Source organism: Plutella xylostella, chromosome 4 (genome assembly GCF_932276165.1).
Source record: "Plutella xylostella chromosome 4, ilPluXylo3.1, whole genome shotgun sequence".
Taxonomy (NCBI): Eukaryota; Metazoa; Arthropoda; class Insecta; order Lepidoptera; family Plutellidae; genus Plutella; species Plutella xylostella.
Genome location: NC_063984.1, coordinates 7480047 through 7501745, shown reverse-complemented (window position 1 = coordinate 7501745; position 21699 = coordinate 7480047). Strand labels below are relative to the sequence as shown.

At 38.2% G+C, this 21699-nt stretch overlaps 4 protein-coding genes across 6 annotated transcripts; 2 read left to right on the top strand and 2 right to left on the bottom strand.

The window, feature by feature from the left end:
• The first annotated feature begins 547 nt into the window (after positions 1-547).
• LOC105398564 (28S ribosomal protein S18b, mitochondrial) lies at positions 548-1617 on the top strand. The gene is made up of 2 exons (XM_011570694.3): positions 548-1078; positions 1410-1617. The coding sequence occupies exons 1-2, from the start codon at positions 659-661 to the stop codon at positions 1575-1577; spliced, it is 588 nt and encodes a 195-aa protein (XP_011568996.2). The 5' UTR covers positions 548-658; the 3' UTR covers positions 1578-1617.
• On the bottom strand, positions 1562-4154 carry LOC105398574 (suppressor APC domain-containing protein 2). The gene is made up of 3 exons (XM_011570706.3): positions 2768-4154; positions 2485-2679; positions 1562-2112 (listed from the first exon to the last, which is right to left on the bottom strand). Exons 1-3 carry the CDS (start codon positions 3710-3712, stop codon positions 1999-2001), a joined length of 1254 nt encoding a protein of 417 aa, XP_011569008.3. The 5' UTR covers positions 3713-4154; the 3' UTR covers positions 1562-1998.
• Positions 4155-5955: 1801 nt separating this feature from the next.
• LOC105398583 (transmembrane protein 268) lies at positions 5956-11267 on the top strand. 2 transcript variants are annotated; one of them, XM_011570716.3, is made up of 5 exons: positions 5961-6390; positions 6475-6590; positions 6672-7184; positions 8633-8889; positions 9136-9270. In XM_011570716.3, the coding sequence occupies exons 1-4, from the start codon at positions 6069-6071 to the stop codon at positions 8870-8872; spliced, it is 1191 nt and encodes a 396-aa protein (XP_011569018.3). In that variant the 5' UTR covers positions 5961-6068; the 3' UTR covers positions 8873-8889; positions 9136-9270. The 2 variants fall into 2 exon arrangements, with proteins under 2 accessions (XP_011569027.3, XP_011569018.3); XM_011570725.3 differs by lacking the exon at positions 8633-8889 and having other exon boundaries at positions 5956-6390; positions 9136-11267.
• A 2245-nt stretch (positions 11268-13512) lies between these two features.
• On the bottom strand, positions 13513-20049 carry LOC105398594 (glycerophosphocholine phosphodiesterase GPCPD1). Of its 2 annotated transcripts, XM_011570745.3 has the most exons (8): positions 19921-20049; positions 18677-19782; positions 18215-18440; positions 17883-18092; positions 17518-17640; positions 17067-17201; positions 14686-14832; positions 13513-14452 (listed from the first exon to the last, which is right to left on the bottom strand). In XM_011570745.3, exons 2-8 carry the CDS (start codon positions 19684-19686, stop codon positions 14078-14080), a joined length of 2226 nt encoding a protein of 741 aa, XP_011569047.3. In that variant the 5' UTR covers positions 19687-19782; positions 19921-20049; the 3' UTR covers positions 13513-14077. The 2 variants fall into 2 exon arrangements, with proteins under 2 accessions (XP_011569047.3, XP_011569039.3); XM_011570737.3 differs by lacking the exon at positions 19921-20049 and having other exon boundaries at positions 18677-19801.
• Positions 20050-21699: the final 1650 nt, after the last annotated feature.

The window sequence follows — 21699 nt, the reverse complement described above, 5'->3', positions numbered from 1 at the left end:
CACATGACATTGACAATTCGTTGAACGAATGAATATCCGGGCTACCGGAAAAGCGAATGAATGGATGTTATGAGAGCCCTCATTGGTGCCTAGTTTAAAGTATCCTTTACACACTGGTTGATAGGCCAACTTCTCCTACAACAATGCCGTGGCTGTATGATGACGTTATATGACCACCCTCTCAGCATGTATTCTAAGGGTGGCTTGCACAACAAAGATAATCAAAATTAAATCTATAAGCTCTGAAATTATACTGTCAGAGCAAGAAACAAACAAAAACAAATTTTGATTAACTTTGTTGTGCAAGACGCCCTAAAATATGGTTTCTATGTTTCTGTATAATTTATAGGCAGTCTTACACAGGGACAGTAACTCCCACCAGTCATATGACCACGGCCATGGCTCAGTAGGTCCGTGGCCGTGGTCGCGACAGACAGCACCACGACAGCATTGGCGCGACAGTCGACTGGAGCCAGTTACTATCCCCGTGTATAACTGCCTTAAGGATCACAGACTAATAGCTTATTGTCAGATTTGACAATTGGTTATCCAAAATTTATTATAACCTATAAAAATGTTTTGATTTGATTAATTGGGTTTGAATCTGGTTACGATATTTAATTCATTCATTTTATATATAAATACTTTCTGTTTCGATATGGCGTTCTCGCTCAATCTACGCTCTATTATACTGAATAGAATAATTCGAAGTGATGTTCGATTTGGTTTCCGTGCATTTAGCGATGCTGCGGATGGAGCGGCTGAGGGTGAAGAGCAGGATAACGCCGCCGCCGTCGACCCGACTAAAGATCGCACGAAAGTTATACCACTAGAGACAAGCATGAAGTACATGCAGAGCAAAGCCTACAATCAGACTTATGGTGAAAGCCCAGTCTGGTTTCTATATCGCAGGAACCATAAAGGAGGGTTTGCTCCAAGGAAAACCAGGAAGTCATGCGTCAGAAATGGAATGATATCTACCGGTAACCCATGCCCTATATGCCGGGATGAGTATCTTGTGCTTCACCATCAAAACACCAATTTGCTTGAACAATTTATATCAGAACACACTGGACAGGTATGTATCTCTTTTCTGTATACATTTATAATAATTAACAATCATTATAAAAACCACAAATACTCTTTGTTTTCTGTATTAATCCACTTGTACACATACACTTAGTATTCACAGGTCTCATCCTTTAGCCAACTGAACCATTTATATTTTGCACTTAGTTGCTGCATGTCCATTTACTGAAAGTAGCCTATTTCCAATAGTGGATCTGTGTTATGTTGAATTTATTCATTTACTCTTGTAGTGGTAGTTTTCCCTGATTATCTGTATTATAATGAAACTGATTTCTTCTTACTTACTTACTTACTATACTGATTATTGATATAAATTTCAGGTCTTGGATGCATTTAAAACTGGCCTTTGTCAGAAGAAACATAAGGAACTGCTGGTGGCCATTGAGCGAGCCTGGGACCAAGGCTACCTCACCTATGATGTACCATTCAGGGAATATGATTACTCATTATATAACAAAAACAACGAGACAACTAAGAACAAAATATAACTTTATTTACTAAATAAAAACTATAGCCATAGCAACAATATCCCATCATATTTATTTTGATAATTCATAATTATGGCACTACTATACTAGAGTAAAATAATCTATGCATAGATAATTAGTGATAGTAAATACATCCTTATAGTACAATTAACTAATCTAGTTTTAGTGGGGTAAAATTATTTTTTTTTACATAGGGTTGATAGTCATCAACTAATATTTTCAGTTAAATTAGTAGTAGATGTGGTGGAATATTTATTTCATATTTTATGTTCAAGTTTAATATTTCTACTTGTTATTATGCCATAATATAAACTTTCTTTACCATCCATAGTATTTAATAAACCTTAAACTGGCACTGGTGATACAAATAGTGTAAGTATACTCTGCTTCAATATTGCACTTATTTTCTGTTACAGTTAGGTCAGTTAAGATTATCCATAATTTTGGACCTATTTCTCTGCAGCAATAATTCTCTGATGAGTGAGGATTTTTCCCTTTCTAAGATTGATATTCTCTCATTTTTCTTATTTACTTCCTGAAAATAAAGAAAAATGAATATTAATACTATGAATACAAATGGCAAATAAAAAGTGCAGAAGACATCTTAAAAGTTATGTTCATAATAAGAGGATAGGGTACCTTTACAAAAAGTAGGGTTTGAGGTAGAAGATACCATGCCACTATATCCTTATACAGCAATTCCATTTCAGTTGTTAAGGATGTAAAAAACAACATCCAGGTTCATGTGCAGCAACAGATTGTCTGATTGATTCTAAATTCGCAAACATAACAGCACGGGAAACCGGGTAAGGACCTTACCCTTACCTTACCGTAAGGTCGATGTATTACGACTAATCAATCGCTTTCAAAACGCTAAATACACTACACCAGTAGCCCCTCTAATTACCTCTAGCAGCATCCTATTCTGCGAGTGCACTGGCGGGGCGGGGGTGGTGCGGGGCGTGGGCAGCGCGAGGTTCATGTGCAGCGACAGCGGGCCGCGGCGCCAGCCCGCCGCCAGCGCGCCCAGCTGCCGGTTCACCTCCAGCACGCGCGCCCGCAGCAGCTCCAGCCGCTCCTGCTGCGCCTCCGTCCACGGCTCCTGAAAGTTATATGTAGATATGGTTGGGTTAGTCTGTTTTTTTTAATTCATGAACTTGTGACAGGCGTATTAATGTTAAGTTTCTTACCAGATATGCGCCCATTCGCCCGGCATATCTCATCTTCTCCTGCACCTCGGCCAACTGCTTGAGGTACCACTCCCTCGCTTCCTCGATTGACGAGAGCCCTTGAAGGAGAATGTCTTTCTCCTGCTCGATTTGTTTCATTCGTTTCAAGAGGTTGTAGTCGACGCCGTTGTGCAGCGTGTGCCGGCGCGGCTCCCGGCGGCGCGGGCGGCGCGCGGCCTGCGAGGACTCCGGGTTGGGCCGCCCGTCGCCGTGGCCCCGGCTCTGCCCGTCCACCACGCCTCGCAATATATCCTCCTCATTTTTACACAGATGCTCAATTTTATACGACTCTTCCTCAGATTTAAAACTTGTCCTGGACAGTTCTCTCTTTTCCATAGCAGTTTTGTCGAGTCTCGGCGGCTTTGGAGGCCCCGAGCCGTAGACCGTGTCTGCTGGCTTCTGCGGCGGGCACATCATGTCCTGGTGGACATCTTTCCCTTGGGCGTCCTTTCTCACTATCAATAATGGCATACTTATCGTTCTGTGCTGATTTATATTATCAGATATTTTCAATTCATTCCAGTTTCTCTGTCTATGATGGCTATCGTCGATGTCGAGTATGGGCGCGGATGGAGGTCGGTGTGATTGCATTGATAATTTTGAATTTGTAACCGTTTTTTCCATGTCAGCGTTTATTGAGTCTATTTTGTGGGAGGTCTGAGTTTCTACTTGGTTTCGCAACAGGCATATTTTGAGCCCGGTACAGAAACGGTCAAAGGTAAGGAACCCATCGTGCGATGCAACTTTCTGCAAACTTTCTAGAACACCCCGCGGCAACCCTTTGGTGCGGTCATCTCGCCAACGGTTTTCAATATCCGTAAGTCTTACGTACCCAGTTCGTTTATCATCCATGATGTCGAACAGTGTTCGCATTGCCGAAACGAATTGTTTTGGTAATGATTCCATGATGATGTTAGCAGACGCAAGTTTTTCAAAGATTAAGTTAAACTAGTTTTTATCCCAAATACATGGTATTAATAGTATGTAGTCACTTATATTTATCCACATAAGGCTCTGACAACCCACTCATGTATATACCAAATGTAATGGAACTTCGCTAAACTACCAAGCAGAGTTTTTCTCCCGATCGAAACAATACAATGGTCCGGTCAGCATCCGTTATGAAGCAAGCGCGCGCGTGTGGTGACTACAGTAACTGGCTAGTGGGCAACCAAACCGGCTTGTGGGAGTGAATTTGCAATGGTGGTGTGGTATACATGTGGGCCGCGGGTGCGAGCGAGAGGCACGGTGCAACGCCGCCGCGAAGGTCGTCGCTGCTATCAGCCGCGCGGGCAGGTAGCGCGGTGGGCGAGACTGGACTGGAGGGTCACTCTATATGTCGAAAAGACAAGTTGCTGCTGCGCGACCCACGACTCTATCTCGTTGTATTATATCCGATGGCACGATAGCTCTTTTTCGTTCGTTAGAGTAACCCTCCTGGACAGTTAAGTTATTTAGGTAGCCTATCAATGATAAACTGGGCAACCTACAAATAACTCGTTTGGATTTGTTAAGTTAATTCAAATGTATGCATGGAAAATAGGCTTAGTTTTTCTTACCGTGGCCTCATACCTATGGGTAAGTAGAAAAGTAGGTACGATTTTGATGAATGCAGTGTTTTGTTCATTAACTACTTATTATTTTATTAATACTTATTATTTTACTATACTTACTTATTATTTTATCAGCATAGCCTAGACGATGGCTAAGACATAGGTAGGGTATACAGTACCTATGGTACAAGATCTCAGTATGAATGTGAAGTCTCGATGTTCCATGGTATAGACAGAGTTGTTGAAAGTTTTGAAACAGAATTACTTTAAATAGTTTAAATAAACTAATAAGTAACCTACAGTGGTCTGCATAGAAACTTGACCCCTGTTAGAAAAACATTGCTACTGGGATGGGGGTCAGATGCTTCACATAGGCTACATATACAGGTTGTTGCAAAAAGGGTACACTAAGCCGAAAGGGGTGACTCAGAGGATCATCGAACAACTTTTGTTCTACAAGTTTTGGAAATTCACGAAAAAAAGATTTCCTTTTCAATAGTAACTTTCGGCTTAGCATACCCTTTTTGCAACATCCTGTAAAGGCCTATCGTATACTGGACAAACAGTTACTAAAGGAGGCCAGGCCATCAAGTTATAGTTTATTTAATTCTATGATCCAACCAGCCTCTGTGGGTGCATTATGATGGTCGATATAATGAGGTAGGAGATATCTGGCTGATTATAATGAGGGACCTACGTCCACCAACCCGCACTAGGCCTTAGGCCAGCCCAGCATGAATGAAGGGAGGGTGTAAGTCTAGTCCTCCACGTGTCCTAGCAGTGAGGACATGAGGCTCGAGATGATGATGATGACCTATTAAAAATAATTATGGTGGTGATTATTACATAACTGGGAGTAAAATAAGTAAGTATTGACTGAAACTTGATTATGTACTACAGTCGAGTCGTCGAAATGTAATAGCTGGTGTCAAATCTAATTCATAAAAAATCTAAGCAATAATTGTAACTTTTGGTGCTTCAAAAGTTCTTTTTTAACTTGGCCGTTGAATAATAAGTCAGATTATGTGTCTTTTTATATATTTCGTCAAGTTAAATAGCAAATTTGTGTAGCTGTCCAAATGGGCTTATTATATTTCGACGACTGTAATAATGAAACTTTAATATACATAAGTACCTAATGTTCTCTTTTTTCATAGGAATAGTTTCATTATTCACGGAAATATGTCGAATAAAATAAATAAATATGTTCTAGCCTTATAAAGGTCGTACATACTTACCCCCTTATTCATAGAGAAGTTACAATACGTTTTAACTAATAAACTGTTTTGTCCCTATCTGTCAAAGAACAAATTGTTCATTGTCGGAGAGGGACAAAACAGTTTATTAGTTAAAACGTTCTGTAACTTCTCTATGAATAAGGGGGTTAGGTAACTACTCTATTTTTAAGCAGGGTTACAAAATCACACTTATATTTTCCTGACAATATAGGTAGATACAGTAAAACCTGAAAGATTTTATATTTCCCGCCAGAAAGCAAAACGCTCTGGCTCATACGGTCAGTAACACACTTCACACGATAATATTATAGTAGGTTTAAAACGCACCTTGAACAGGTGACCGTTTTGTGACGGTTTCTGTTTGACTTGACACTGACATTTCATACACGTCAAATAGCAAATATTTGGGTTTGGTTTTTGGGGAAAAGGGGAAAGTGAAATTCTTACTAGATTTTAACAATATTAGATAAAATGAGTGATTTAGGAGGTATAAATAAGACTACCGAAACAAATGGAACAAGTGATGCTACTGAAGATGGTAGTAAACGGAAGGGCTGGGTGAAATTCGAGGATGATTCGCCACAAGTTAACGTGCCGTTGTCTGAGGTTTCCCCGTCCCCTGGGACCTCGGCACTGCCAGTGCAGAATGCAGAAGTACCTGAGCCAACCCAGGCAGCCGTACTTAAGACTGAGTCAGTGCATATCAACCTGGATCGCAACGACAAACATCACGAACCTGTAATGCCAAGGTTATCCAAAAATGTTGAATTCGTCAATGTCCGCCAAGGGTTTTGTAAGTACAGAGTTTACGATTATGCCATGTATTTAATACTCTTCCATTGTATCCTATTTACCAATATCATTTTATTCCTTACAGCTAATGGTGACATTATTGTCACTCTGTTGCCTGTAAATTCGAGTTTGCCATGGATTACTGCAGCAAGATTTCGGCCTGAGCTTGTGCCTGAGGAGTTAATGGCCCAAGGATTAACTGTAAGCATAGTATAGTAACATTCTTTGTTACCTGTTTTCTAATTAGAAACATATCATAATATCTACTATTCTGTATTTCAGTTAACTGTTGAAGAATATGTTCATGCAATGGAACTTCTAGTTAATGATGCAAGATTTACGCTTTACAATATTTGCTACAAGCGTGTGTTGGTGTGCTGGATAACGCTGGCTTTCCTGGTGCTGCTGGCGCTGCTGTTCTCAGGACTCACGGGGCTCACACTGTTCTCCCTCGGAGTGATGTGGCTGATCCTCAATGCGGCTGCCATATTCCTCTGCATGTGGGTCAAGTTGAGGTTGTCTAAAGGGATGGAGCAGTGCCTGGCGAGAGTCAACAAGCTGCTGAACAAGCACAAGCTGATTCTGGCGCTGGACGACCGCGGCCGCATCTCCTGCCATAAGGTCAACCTCTGCTTCATCTACTTTGACTCCGCACCATGCATCAACCATATCCAGCAGTTCATTGAGAGTGAAGAAGGAAAAACAATCATGCAAGGATGGGAGGAAAGACTTGATGTGCCCACCAATGACATCATCATCCAAGGAAGTCAGTCAACTAGACTGTCTCGAAAACAGGTAAGACAAATTAATTTTATTTCAATGCAAATGTCTCCTATTCAAAAATGAATATGCATTTCAAGTGCATACAAATAAATTACTGTCTGGAAAGATATTGGTGGTACACTGAATTTCTGTAATTAAAATTGTGTTAAATAAGCCATAACCTTGACATTCTCATGCTTAACTTTTCAAGTAACATTATTTAACACCAATTAAGTACTTTTATATTACTTGGGTGCCCTGTGGCTAATTAACATACCATTAAACATAATAACACATAATCATATTATTATGCCTAGGCAGGCACTAATTTCTTCACTTTATAGTAGGTATAGAAAATTTCTAAACCTTGTTCATTTTATTATAATTTTTATCTATTCTGCTGATTCATTGGTTTGCTTTAACACTGATAGTATGCATAACATGATTCATCTTATAAAACACTTCACGTAATTGTACTTTACAGCAGTTTGTTTGCATAACACAATAATTATAAACATTGAACAACTTTTGTTCTATTTTGTAAATTCGCGTTTTTTTTCTTCTGTGTAGAAACATTATTTCGTTGACACATGGCTTTTTAGTATGAGAAGTAGGTATATTCACGAATTTACGAAAATCAGAACAACTGTTGTTCAGGATAAGGCTCTGAATCACTCCATCTGGCTTACTACAGGGTGTAACAAAAAAGTTTTAGTATGGAATAAAAGTTATTAACAATTCCATCTAAGTCATCCCTTTTTGGCTTACTATACGACTTTTACAACAACCTGTATTGTATAGTACTATACCACTTATACAACACCCTGTATAAAGTGGCCCCTCGGTGATTAGTGAAGATATTTGTTCTTGTATCTTGGTTGTTGGTGTTGTGGCTCAAAGATGACAATAGGCCAGTATAAAAGTAGTTAGTACTATACCACTATGACTAACATACATTGATGTAGAGTACGAGCAGAAATGAGACTGCCTGCAATACCCAATGTAGGTGAATTGTTTCTACTATCATAACCTATAGGTATAAACTAAAACATTAATCTTTATCTCCTATTTTATATTAACTACCCATTAGCTACTTCCCTACTCTCTGTTTATTACATTTGTGAAAGGAAATATTTTGAACATAGTATATATTAATTATATGGGTGTTTCTCACTTAGTCACTTTGGTGATGGTTCTGAAAGTTCATGTCTCTGTATTGTATCACCCATATTATAAATTAATATTATTATTTCATCGGCTGTTATCAACATCATAGTCCAATGTTTCAAGCAATGATTTAATGTAAAGAAGCTCCCCACTAATAACTCAATAACAATAATTGAATAATTGACCATTTGAGTTGATTACCTGACCTATGTATCTTTTTAAAGCACTGTCTAAAAACTATGTCTCTTGGACTATGACGTGGTCACACCAGTAGCGATAGTGGCTGTGGGTAAGCGTAGCATATGAATGTGCAGGGTGTGGCAGAGCAAGTGTACCTCCGATACCTGCAGCGGTGGGGCAAGGACTTGCTGCGGCGGCGCCTGGACTGGACGCTGGACGAGGAGGGCACCAACCCGGCGGCGCCGCGGCACCTGGCGGGCGCGCTCTGTCCCTGCCAGTACGCGGAGGAGGTGCTGCGCAACAAGGAGCCCCGCGACCTGCGCGCCTGCTGCCCCACCTGCAACCACTGGCTCAGGCGCCGCGGCATCGACTGATTGTACCGCCAGTTTTGGCAAGTCCTATTACTTACAACTTTATTCTGTTGCCGCCCGATTATGAGAACAATCTGTAGCTTGCATTTAATTAGTATCCACTGTGTTGCCACAAAAACTTTTAGACCCAGTTTTAGCGTGTTTGAGATGACTAGCCAGAAGCAAAGCGCTGCACTTTTCAGCGCTAAAAATCTGTTAAGTTTTTGTGGTAAGACCGCTAGTTCTCAAACTAACGACTTGGTTTTTCACGACTAATTCTCCCACAGGAAAGGGGTGCTCTTCTATTCTTGCGCTACGCGGCGCGGTGGGGCGCACAAGCCGTGAAGCGTCGACTGGACCTCAGCAACCACGTGCCCGGGCGCCACGGCGACCGCTACGTCTGCCCCTGCCAGTTCATAGAGGAGCACCTCAAGACCAAACCTCCGGCAGGTATAGCCAAGTTCTTCACTTTACCCGACCAGAACGTCCAAGTTTATTGAAAATGTGTTTTTATTATTATACAAATGGTATTCTTAAGTCCGTCCATTACCTTTAAATTATACAACATATCAGTATATTGATTGCCTAGCTCTAAGCATTAACCTATACCTAACATTATTAATATTATGTTCTATTAACATAATAATTATGATTTTAATTATCTATTTAGGTCTACTTATTCTTTTTATCGGTTTTGCATTTTACTAAACCTGTCTTTCCTTTTTATTTATCATTTACTTGAATACCCATAGAAAATATGAGATAAAAAATAGCCTACCTAATATAATCATTTATTTTATACTTAAACTTATATCCTTAATTATTGAAACAATTACTTTGGTGCTCAAATATGTGCCTAAGCAGTCTACTTTTACTATAATATGGTATCTTGATCTGCTATCTTCCTTCACTTTCTGTGTGTGTTTCACACTTCACGTATGGCAAATTGTAAAATAGTATGTGTAATAATATTATATAAATTCCATTTACACGCCAGTTTTTTTGTCTAATGAAAAAGCTTATAGTTAGCTTCTTCTAAAAGTGGCCATATTTATAGCCCGTCGTCTCGAAATTTTTAATATTCTTACCATTCATTTCGTAAGATGACGACCCATGTTTTACTAGGTTATGATTATAAGTACTAAATTCACAGACTAAAATGAATTGTGTTATTGTGTTTGTACTATTTATTTAAATTTATTTCGGCAAATTTCACACATGTACACATGTAAATATACCTACAGGTACAAGGTGTTATACCTCGGTATGTTAGCTATGTATTAACCAAGCATATTGAAATATTAATTCGCACTAATCATGATTTTTAAGTGCCATTATCAGTGTTGATAATATTTTAGAATATTGTATGCTCACTTGTTTAATATTGTATTTTTAATCACAGCAAAGGATTGTTTATGCTATGTATTCTACTTACATCAACAAATTAGATTATAATCAAACTTACAAGTACCTAAATGGTTGTTAATTGTGATAAAGTGCGTGGCACGTGGCACGAGCGCACTAAAACAAACTACTTAATCTGAGCAACTAATCTGATTTTTAGCTAGGTAGGTATAACATTTAAAGTTTCATTTAAAAATAAGGGATGTATCATTGTTTACCATCGAATTGCAAGTATTTAAATTAGTCATCATGGATGTTTAAGATTCATATATTATTTATTAGGTATTCGTCAGTGATTATTTATTGCTTACCGCATACTTTTATACCAAAGCTCAATTTTTGTACTACCTGACTTCTGAATTTTAAATGCGGCCCGTCAGATACTGTGGATTAATTATTAATGACAGAAACTTTAATCACGATATAAGCCTAGCGCGCACTACGAGACCAGCGCTATTTTACTGCCACAAAAAGTAAAATCGTAATACGCGCCTGGCCTATAGTGAGGTGAAGTAAGTGGAATACTGAGGAAGATAATACTTAGCGTCTCTTCCTATCGTGTTCCTCTTACCCTCCTCACGTTGACTATAAACATAAGTATTATAAACAGATTATATACATTATATTTAACTTATTATTACATTTATTTACTTACCATTCGGTACATAGTACAATATAAGTTTAGTGTTGTCATGTTTTCTTCTTACTAAACTCTACTAAATTAATATTATGGTGCAAAATATATTTTTATATAAATCTGCTGCTGTTTATCCTCAGAATGTCTACAATTTTATTTTATAATTTATTTAATCATAAACTAACTGTAGTGAAGCATTAAATGTAGGGGAATATATTTTATATAGTGTATTGGGTTACTAATATAATTGAATGTTAAAAATGTATTATACATTCCGTCCTCAGTACCTAAATTGTAAGCAAAGTACTTAAGATATTTTTTAGTTTTAAGTCATTATTCTACACATGAATCTTGTTAATATAGATCCGAAATACATAACCAGTTATTTATTTTAAATATCCCAACTGCTTATGATACAAAACAGTACTCTCCTACAAAGAAATGAACCCAGTCCAGTCAGCTTTATTAGTAGCTAACTAGACACTGTACCTTGTCAAGCTAACAAACCGCCTACTCATTTATTTGACAAGGTATAAAAAGTGTATAGCTGACCATACACTAGTTCTCGATACCCTTTGTTCCCAGCCAGTCACACCTCAACCAGTCACACTGTTACTCGTTGGGAATTTTATGTTCAAAATTCCCATCAGTCCACACTCTGTTACTCGTTGAAACACCCTTTTCCTTCATTCCCAACGTGTCACATAGAACTGTAACACTGTAAATAGTTGGGACTATGAAAATAAAAATTCCCAACAAGTCACAGTAACTTGTTGGGATTTTCAATGAAGAATTTTCCATCATAGACAAAAACCGATTATAGAATAGAATACACTTTATTTGTACACCCAAAAGAATAATAAAATATACAAGTTGTAACTTAATTTGGATGCGGAAAGCTAAAGATCACATCCAGTGGCGTGCTTTGGGAGAGGCCTACGTCCAGCAGTGGACTGCTATAGGCTTTAGATAGATGATGAACCTAATTAGGGTACAAAAGGCGGTCTTATCACTAAAAGCGATCTCTGCCAGACAACCTTTGGATGGAGGGAATAAGAGATTTAGGTAGATGGCGCTAGTGAAACCTCATCAAGTCTTTTGAGCCAATACAAGAGTCCAATGGATCTGAATTCCACCATATGCGATAACTATAACTACTACATGGCTGTTATGCAAAAAAAATGATTGGATTTTACAATTCGGTTTTGATTTTATAATTTTATTGTTAACTAGTTTAATAAAACTTATTTGATTGTTCGGAATAATTATTTCGATTTTCATACTTTTTCAAGGAACGAAAATAAAAAAATCGTAATAATAAATACTTATACAGTGTGTTGTTTTTCGGTCCCGACAAACTTTAAGGGTTTCTACGAGTAATATCATCGAGAAAAAACCCCCATATGTGGGGGTCTAAGTAACTTAAATTAGATTTTCTTCTTCGTTTAGAAAATCATCTCAAGATTTAAACGCCTTAAGGACATGAAATAAAATGCTATTATCCGCAAAAAGTCATCTCTATTCATTTAAAATATTCACAACTGCTTAAAAGTTCAAAGCAACTTTAAAATGGCCGCCATTTCTAGAATATTGAGATTTGACCCCACATATGGGGGTTTTTTCTCGATGAAATTACTCGTAGAATCCACCCTTAAAGTTTGTCGGGTCCGAAAAACAACACACTGTATAAGTCATAGTACCTATCACTGGTTAGGCATCATCATCATTCATCATCACTAAACAAATCTTAACGAGTAACGGGAGAACAGTTGCGAATTTTCTAGTTTATAAATAAATAATAATAAATATGTGGGGACATCGCACACACGGCTATCCGACCCCAAGCTAGGCAGAACCTGTGTTATGGGTGTCGGACAGCTGATATACCTACACAAATACATAGATACTAAATATAAATATCAACACCCAAGACCCGAGTACAAATACTTATCTGTATTTAAACAAATATCTGCCCCAGCCGGGAATCGAACCCGGGACCTTCGGCATAGCAGTCAGGGCTACTAACCACTACGCCATTCGACCGTCAAATTATGTTCCTATCCAGTTACAGCGGCTGGTTTGGAATTCAGAAATATATCATTCCCAACGAGTAACACTCCCATCGAGTAACACTGTGACTAGATGGCACACTTTTCGTGAACAAAGATGGGAACAAAGGCTCGATACGGACATAGCATAACATTTTGTCCTATCACTTCTCGTTAGAGAAATACCTATGTTACTTGGTCCTATCTAACTAAATCAATCTAATTTTACTTACTTAGAATAGGTATACCTTATTATAGATCAGAAGACGATGAAGCCTCTACATCCTTCTGGCACAGACATGTCACAAAAATAATTAAATTAAGTAATGCATAATTTGTAACTCGCATCAGATAATTCACAGCATGTAGCATGTATATCGTTCAGATGGATAAGCGTGAGTGTTAACGTGCGCAGATAAAGAAACTATAAAAAAATGGCATCCGTTAGATAAGAAGGAAGGGCTTTTGTACAGACAGACATACAAATAGTAGCTTTACACTGCATAACTTTTAAACTCCCATAATTAATTAATGTAATATTAAATATTAATGAAGTGAAATAAATAACAAGTATGAAATTTGATATAATAATTTTAATTTATAATTTCTCAAAAATAATTCAAATTATGAAACTAATGGAATAAATTAGATTACTTAGGAATTATGGTATGCAATTATTGAACAATTAAAATGATAACGGTAGTTGAAGTGATTAATTACTTATTCACACAGAAATATCACAGCAATAATTGAATTATATAAATAGCAAGCATAAAAAAGTAATAGCCTCATAATAATGTGACAACTTGATGAGTTAGTAGGTAACTATTTAAAACAATATTTTAAATTGTCATAAAACAATAAATAAATTCGCATGGTACTTAGAGTAAAATATAATTGAATTACCCTGTTGCATGTGTGAGACTGCTTGGAAAGATTTCAGTTTTGTACAATACAATCTCAACATTCGGCTATACACACATGTAAACTACAATACATTTCAAAAAATATAATTTTATGTATAAAAGGGAATCTATTCAACACACTTTAAATATAGTAAATATTAAAATAATACATGATTAGGTAGGTAAGTGAGCAAATAAATAAAAACACCGTAGAGAGGCAAGAAAATACGTCCGTCTACTTATTCGAACGCGGTATCTTCGGGCGAGCTCCTTTAGCGCTATCACCCGCGGGGAACAGGTCCTTGAACGAGCGCGGCTGCTGCTTCAGCTGCGCGTCCTTGTCCACCAGCACCACGGAATCGAGGCTCCGCTTGAGGCACTTCTCCGACTCAGTGTCGTCCCTGAAGTCTATCGACGAGGCGAGTGATTCAAGCGAGGTGGCGGTGGAGAGGTCCCCGCGCAGACGGGCCAGGTCGAGGAACGCTCGCGGGGGCGCGCTGGATGTTGCCTCGCTGCCGCCCCCGCCCCCCGCGCCCCCCGCCTCCTCCAGCGCCGCCAGCCGCATGATGTCGCGCTGAGACTCGCGCGCCTCCATCAAGAATATGCTCTCCTAGTACAATGTTCTACCATCAGCATAGGGAAAAAGCGTGCAGTGTGTGATAAATTAAAAATGAGGGGTGTTTTAAAGAAATAGTAAGAACAAGAGAGACAAACTGATAAATCATTTATGATTTTATGCGTTCAGTAGTACCTTGACCTAATTGGTGATTTACTGATCGAGCTTGTGCAGCCAGCGAAAGAAGACCGACTTATACCTAATTTAGACAGGAATTAGCGGTGTACCTTGACCTCCTTGGTGATGTACTGGTCGAGCTTGTCGTAGATGACGGCGTGCAGGCCCATGCCCTTGAGCCGCCGGATGGTGTCCTTGTCGTTGTTGTCGTCGCCCCAGCAGAAGATCACCAGGCCCGCGTTCGTTGCCAGCTTCACCTGGAAACGGAAGATTGGGACTTGAGTTGCTGAGAATGTGGGTTGGTAGTTGGTAGGCCAGTATGATAGATGATAATTGCGTCTCCTTATTGCTTTTACTTGGTCCTTGACACACATAGGTATTATTACCGTCTAAACATTTGTTAGTTATTCTTAAAATTTACCTAACAGTAGATCAAGTTTTATGTTGGATTTATTTGAAAGGGTATTTACGTAAATCGAACATAACAAACAAGCCACTTTGCTTTTACATATCTTTGTCTATATAAGTAGGTATTTGTGGGCAGGTTATGCATAATATAGATAGATAGATAAGTATTCTTTATTTGTATACAAAAACATGGACAACATTACAAAAATCTTGCAAGTAGATATTACAAACTTATATCTACAATAGTTTTACTATTTCTCAGTGTACCCAGAGTACATGGCTACGAGACGTGACAGAATGTTAATAGTACTGCACGTAATGTTTTGTACTGTTTATAATAAACAGAGATGATTAAGTTAAGCGTTTAAGTATCGGTTATTATTATTAGCATTTCATAAGTAAAAACAGCTCAATGTGACCTGCCTGGCCGAGTCGTTGAGCTAACAAAGAGAGTGTGTAATGAGACTTGTGTTTCATACAATAGTAATCTTATTCATTTAAACAAATATTAAACAACTTCTCAAGATAGGTAGGTACTTATATTTAAAATTAGAAAAAATCACCTCATGTCGTGTGTAATTAAGTGATTATAATGTAGTTAGTAAGTAGGTATTTAATAATTTTATCAGTAGATAAACTAGGTACCTACTTTGTACATAGTTTGGTAAGTAGGTCTGATCGACTGTACGAGATTTACGCAAATGGTTAATCTTTTAATTCCAATGCTTATACGGTGTAGTGGGTACTGAGTAGAAGGTTGTGGCTTCAGGAAGGCGTGTCGAAACTGTCGATACTTAGCTCCAACATGTTACCTACTTAGTGGGTGATGATGATGATGATGATGGCATATGAGTAGGTAAATTACGGTTGCATTTATTTAAGCACATTTTTCAAACTGAAGTTACCTAAGATAAAATAGGTAGGCCTTTGAACAACTTATTATCTTAATGAATTCGTTATTTAAGTAATATTTGATCAAAGTCTACACTGCGCAGTGCGTGACTTGTACGCCGTACACTTTATGTTTAGTACCTAACCAAGTAACCAAGAAACCTGACCCATCCCTTAACTAGGTACACTACAAATGTTCCGCTAAACCTAACCGAATAATGCCTGCCAAGCTTTGTGTATATTGTCAATACAAACCGTTCCCCCCTGTCGCATGTGACTCACGTGAGGATACAGTTATTGCTAGTTGTCATTGACTAGTTGCTACAACCGGATACGGACAATCACGTGAATTAGTGTTGCGGCTCAAAATCCTTTATCTAAATGCCAATTTCATGAACATAAAACATAGGGATTTCTAAATGTACCTACGTATGTGTTATTATAGAAAGGTAATCAATCAGTTATACTGTTCTTCTAAACGTGTCGTCGTCGTCATGGTAAGAAGATGCCAATCAGAGTTGCATTATCAATTTATACCCTAGCAAATCCCTAGGCATTTAGGTACACATGAGGCTTATTCGGTATTTTTAATGAGTTATGAGTCTTATGCCATTCCAATACGCAAGAGTTGGTGTTATTGATTAATATCACATTCAAATGCCCAAAAGTCGATGATATTGATAAATTAATTAGGTATGTACCTAATTACAATAAATTACATATGGGAACAACTTTAGTTATAAGTACCTAATTTGTATGAAGGAAAACCTCTACTACAAACAACTACTAGACATAGGTTAACTATGTGGGTGATGGTCGTTTGAGTGGATTTGCAATAGTTGGTATTTCTAAGCATATTTTAAAAGATTACCTAACATAGTTTGGTAACTGCTGAGATATTTAGCGCTTGGCCATAAATAAGACGTCCCTTATTAAGAGTTAAGACAGAATATTCACTGCTATGGAGATCTGCACATAATATCGATGCGATTGTTTCGTCGATTGAGGCGCTAAATTGCGCGTTTTTTATGTTTACGCAGCTGGCACCTGTAGGTTTACTCAACCTTGGAAAAAACGAAAGACCAATAGGTGCGATACAAAGAAATGGAGCCTTTCGTCGTCAGCGGCAGCGCTCTGAAACCTTATTTTTCCTTAGCTAGAGTGACCCCCCCGGCCTCACCGCTATATTTACCTGTGTAGGGTCCCGGAGCAAGTCCTCGGTGTGCACGACGATGCCGAGGATGTCCGCGCTGATGGCGTGCTGCACGGCCGACGGGATGGACACGCAGCGCGGGTCGCGGTACGGCTTCCACTTGATCGTCGTGCCCTGGGGACGACGACGGATTTATTGAAACGACCTATAGGCTAGCAGCACGGGGCGTTTTTGTCAAGTCTTAAATGCGCCCCGTACTAGCCCTTCAGGTCTAGGTACATAAGAGGACTGTGTCAATTAGAGATGATAGAAGAAGTAGATAACTGGGGAAGTGGACTCGAATGTCTAGTGTCTGTAACAATTTTGAAAAATCATGCTTTTCACAGGACTAATAAATAATTAAAGATTTCATAAGATACAAAAGGGAACAAGGTAGTGTAGTAATACCATTAACATTGCGGTAAAAGAAAAGGTGATAGCAGGTACTTACAACAGTAAGGAACATCACTGGATACTTGTTTTGCTTCAAGCGCACCATGGTCACGATATCGGGATTGAAACAAGAGAATACTATTCTGCGTTCATCGGCGTATTTCAAAACCACTTCCAATACCTGTTAAAATAAAATTAACTTGAAAAGTATTAATTATTTAGGTTCACAAAGAAACTCTTGTGAAGTAAATAACTAGGTATTATGTACTTAAGTAGGTACCTACTTATACTCTTACCTTACTATGTATATGTAGTTTAAAATCTGAAATTCTCTCAAGAACAATGGCATGTTTAAAAAATCATAAAAAAAACTAGTCTCCCAAGGCATTGGACAGTAGTCATAATAAGCCACACCAAACATACCTTATCCACATAAGTATTCATATCGAACGGGTTATTCAACTCAAACGTCCCATCCTGCAGCTCCATGGTCCACTTGAGCTCCACGTTGAAGCCGACGTGCGGGTCGATGCAGTGAAGAACATGCTGCAGCGTGGGGAACGGCTGGTGCTCCTCGAGGTCCTCATCGTCGAATAGCACCTCGTGGCTGCGGCCCTCCACTAGATGGTACACCTGGAAAGTGCATCTGTTGAGATGTGTTTGCGGGGCCAAATTTCTCAGCAATCCAAGTTTTCCTAAAGATTTTCAATAAGGCTGTAAAAATATTGCAGTATTCAAATAAAACTGGAAAATACCTTCAATTTCTGCAGATGTTCCAAAGTGAGATCTTTAACTGGGAGCTCCAGCATTTCCGCATAGTCCAACTCCTTTTTTCTTTTCATGGAAATGCACACATGGAAGTCATGGTAGATGACTGGGATCATGTCCTTGCTGAGCTGCACATCAAACTCTAGCAGGTCGGCCCCGCTGGAGGCCGCCTTCTTCAGTGAAGCCACTGTGTTCTCCCGAATAGCACTTCCTCTAAGTAAACACATTTACGATCAATTTACAAACATTCTCAATTTACAAAAACCAGTATTGCATTACTGAATGCTTATTACTGATCATTTATCACCACCCTTCTTGTCACAAAAAGTTATCATAATGGTCTCTCTCATAATCATAACAAAACACTTGATACTTGTTTTTATGGAGAGAGACCAAACTACCTAATTAGGAATACAACTTTTTATGCACAAGGGTACAAGAATACATACTCCTTAGTTTTGAAACTGGCCCCGAGGCCGCGGTGCCCCACCTCCAGGCCTGTCCAGGATGGGTCCCAGTGTTTCAAGTAGGACACTTTTAGGTCACAAAGATTCTCTTCCATAGGTCTTACTATTAAATATTGTATATTTACAGTTCCCAATGGTCTATGTTTGATATTACAAGTAACTGGTAACTCCAAGATACCTTCTGATGGTTTGAACATATTTGGTAATACATAGGTGTAGCCCACATGACATGGAGGGTCATCCAATGAGGCACGGGTGCTGAATGAATAGAAATCCACAAGGTAGGCTAGAGCATTGATGTCTAGGGCAGACACATTTATCAATAGTACATCATTAGGTTTATATTCCCGGCCAAACTGTCCCTGTGGCTGCAGCACACACATTGCTGCATCATCATTGCAGGTAGACACTTCCACACTGACCCCTCCGGTCACCTCTGTATCCACCACATCTACACTCAGGGAGGAATCCTCGTGATGTGCCTCATTTTGATTGTTGAAAGTTAATTTAACAGGTGTAATTTTAATATTCAGTGCTCTACCAGAGAGACGGGACTTCAGTTTTAATGGATTGTTTAGAAATTTAAATTGGATTAATGTTTGTTTTGTCAGCCAGCCTCTGGTTATTTTAGTTTGGTCTCCATAAGTACCAAATATATCAACTACTGGGGGTGAATCTGATAATTTTATAGTTCTTGGGTGAATACTTGTCTCCCATCTCAGCACAATAGTGCTATCAGAGTCATTGTCTAGAAGACAAATCACATATCTATATTGTATTTCAACATTGTTAGGAACAGTTAATGTTGTAGTCCAAATGTTTGTTCCTTGTTCATGATCCATGGACACCACTCTATTGTAGTCCCATTCCCCAAGCTCGGGAATGTTTCCCGTGAGACATACCTTCTCTCGGGGTCGCACGTCGGGTGCAGATACTGACAGTTTCCATTGTCTAGTAGATATTCCTTTTTCTATTATTTTTTTATGATCCATTTTTTTTGTATAATTACTGGGTGTTTTGGCGGTCGTTTTCTTTATCTCTCTCAAGACCTTGGGCTTTGTTTTTGATTTTTCTAAAAAAAACCACCGCTGCATGCCAAAAAATACACTATAATTATTTTTAGTGATAAGGTGATACACAAAAGCTAGATCAAACAAAAATTTAATGAATGAATAAAAACAGCAACAATATATTTTATAGAGTAGTAAATTAAATTAACTAAATACCTCAATTTAATAAATTTTGTCCCCAAAATACATTTTCATTTATCACTGTAATGAACAACAAAAATCAGATGATCGATCTGTCAATGTCACTTTACTCATGTTGGCCGTGGTGGCCGTGTTGTATTATTATAGTGCCACAAACTTATCTGTTCCGGTGAGAGCGAACTAAATTGGTCCATATAATCTATGTCAATATGAAATTCATTTAGTAAGTAATGAGGTATGGACCAATTTAGTTCGCTCTCACCGGAACAGATAAGTTTGTGGCACTATACTTCCATGTGGCCGTGTGGCTGATAGATTATTTCAACAAAACATGTCAACGTTATTCAAAATCCAACAATGAAAATAATGAAAAAGCAAAGAGAATAAAACAACACAATGATGCATATAAACCTATATAAACCACATAATATAATTATAATATGTTGCCCCCATGAAATTAATAAGTACTCTTTATTAGTTCCATGCCCTCCATGAAGTACCTAACTCCCAAGTGAGAAGTACAACTTATTTTTCTTGGGCTTGGGATGGCTTGGGTAACTAAATCATAGATGGCGCTGTTGATGCTTTCATTTCCCACCGACTCCAGCCTGACTCAGTCTCCTGACCAAGGAACATAAATACTTCTCTAACTAGCAGCTCCTGACATACAGGTGCTCCTAGTTTAGGAGCATAGAGAAAAAATAAATAAATGTTTAGGAGTCAGGGCGTCACCTTATAACTAAGTTTGTTACACATAAAAATTATATGTATTAACTAGGGAATTCAATAAAAACAGCCAATTTTATATTTTTCATTGAGAACTATACTATTGATAATAATCTACACGGATAAGACCATTAAATTTAAAATATCTGTTTCATTGAGAAATACAATAGATGGCACCACTGTTGGTGTCGTTGGTGAGGTTGGAGTGGAATGGCTGCAGTACCTACGTATAACTTCCATGGGGATGGCCCAGCCATGGTCTGACTGACAGCAATCAGCATACAATCAAGATCAAGGCCCTTTGATCTTGTTTTCATGACATACCTACCTACAATTCATCTACTATTTTTATTCGGTGCATGACCGATGACTTATTTTCTAAATACATACTTACAACTGAGTTAAACGAGAAGGCCATTTGACCTATTATAACGAGAGAAAGTGTACATATATTTATTTATTTACATTATTTAAGATCATCTTTAGTTTACAACCGTGTTGTACCGCTTACATAAATTTTCTAACCTACCTTGAACTTTCAAATATTGCTCATTATGTACCTACATACTTATCAACCTAAATATTTTTCATTTGTTAGTCGTATACCTCGAAATCAAAAAATCCTTGTAGCTTTTCACCTATTTGCATTTCACCTTGATAGCGTTTTTTGTTGTAGGTAGCGTATAATATCGGTAGTAGATTTTGTTACTAGCATATATTTTTAACAGATTTTTACAACGGTAGCAAATTTTTATGTAGCATGTATTATCAATAGCTTATTTATTAAACTGCATATAGGGTAAAAGTACTAGTAACTGGCAGTTTAAGCGAATTGCAACACAAAAAAATATATTAAAAATAAAGTATTGGCCTGATTTAAGCACTGGTAGGCTTGAATTACTGGGAATAAGATGAGGAACAATTATAGGCATAAATGGTAAAGATATATGATTAATATTCGATTTTAATGAAGTTTATATCCACTACCCCCAAAAAACTTAGTAACTGGCAGTAAAAATTAGTAACTGTCACATGATGTTTCAGTAACTGGCACCTTTTAAAAAATCA

Bases quoted from the DNA above. Each gene is read 5' to 3' on its own strand.
- LOC105398564 (XM_011570694.3), top strand. From the start codon at position 659: ATGGCGTTCTCGCTCAATCTACGCTCTATTATACTGAATAGAATAATT. The intron at 1,079-1,409 runs GTATGTATCTCT...TATAAATTTCAG, and splicing joins TATCAGAACACACTGGACAG to GTCTTGGATGCATTTAAAAC.
- LOC105398574 (XM_011570706.3), bottom strand. From the start codon at position 3,712: ATGGAATCATTACCAAAACAATTCGTTTCGGCAATGCGAACACTGTTC. The intron at 2,680-2,767 runs GTAAGAAACTTA...TATAACTTTCAG, and splicing joins GGCGAATGGGCGCATATCTG to GAGCCGTGGACGGAGGCGCA. The intron at 2,113-2,484 runs GTAATTAGAGGG...CTTTATTTTCAG, and splicing joins AGAATAGGATGCTGCTAGAG to GAAGTAAATAAGAAAAATGA.
- LOC105398583 (XM_011570716.3), top strand. From the start codon at position 6,069: ATGAGTGATTTAGGAGGTATAAATAAGACTACCGAAACAAATGGAACA. The intron at 6,591-6,671 runs GTAAGCATAGTA...TCTGTATTTCAG, and splicing joins TAATGGCCCAAGGATTAACT to TTAACTGTTGAAGAATATGT. The intron at 7,185-8,632 runs GTAAGACAAATT...ATGAATGTGCAG, and splicing joins CTAGACTGTCTCGAAAACAG to GGTGTGGCAGAGCAAGTGTA.
- LOC105398594 (XM_011570737.3), bottom strand. From the start codon at position 19,788: ATGCAGCGGTGGTTTTTTTTAGAAAAATCAAAAACAAAGCCCAAGGTC. The intron at 18,441-18,676 runs GTATGTATTCTT...GTGTTTACTTAG, and splicing joins GCCAGTTTCAAAACTAAGGA to AGGAAGTGCTATTCGGGAGA. The intron at 14,453-14,685 runs GTACACCGCTAA...ACATTGTACTAG, and splicing joins ACATCACCAAGGAGGTCAAG to GAGAGCATATTCTTGATGGA.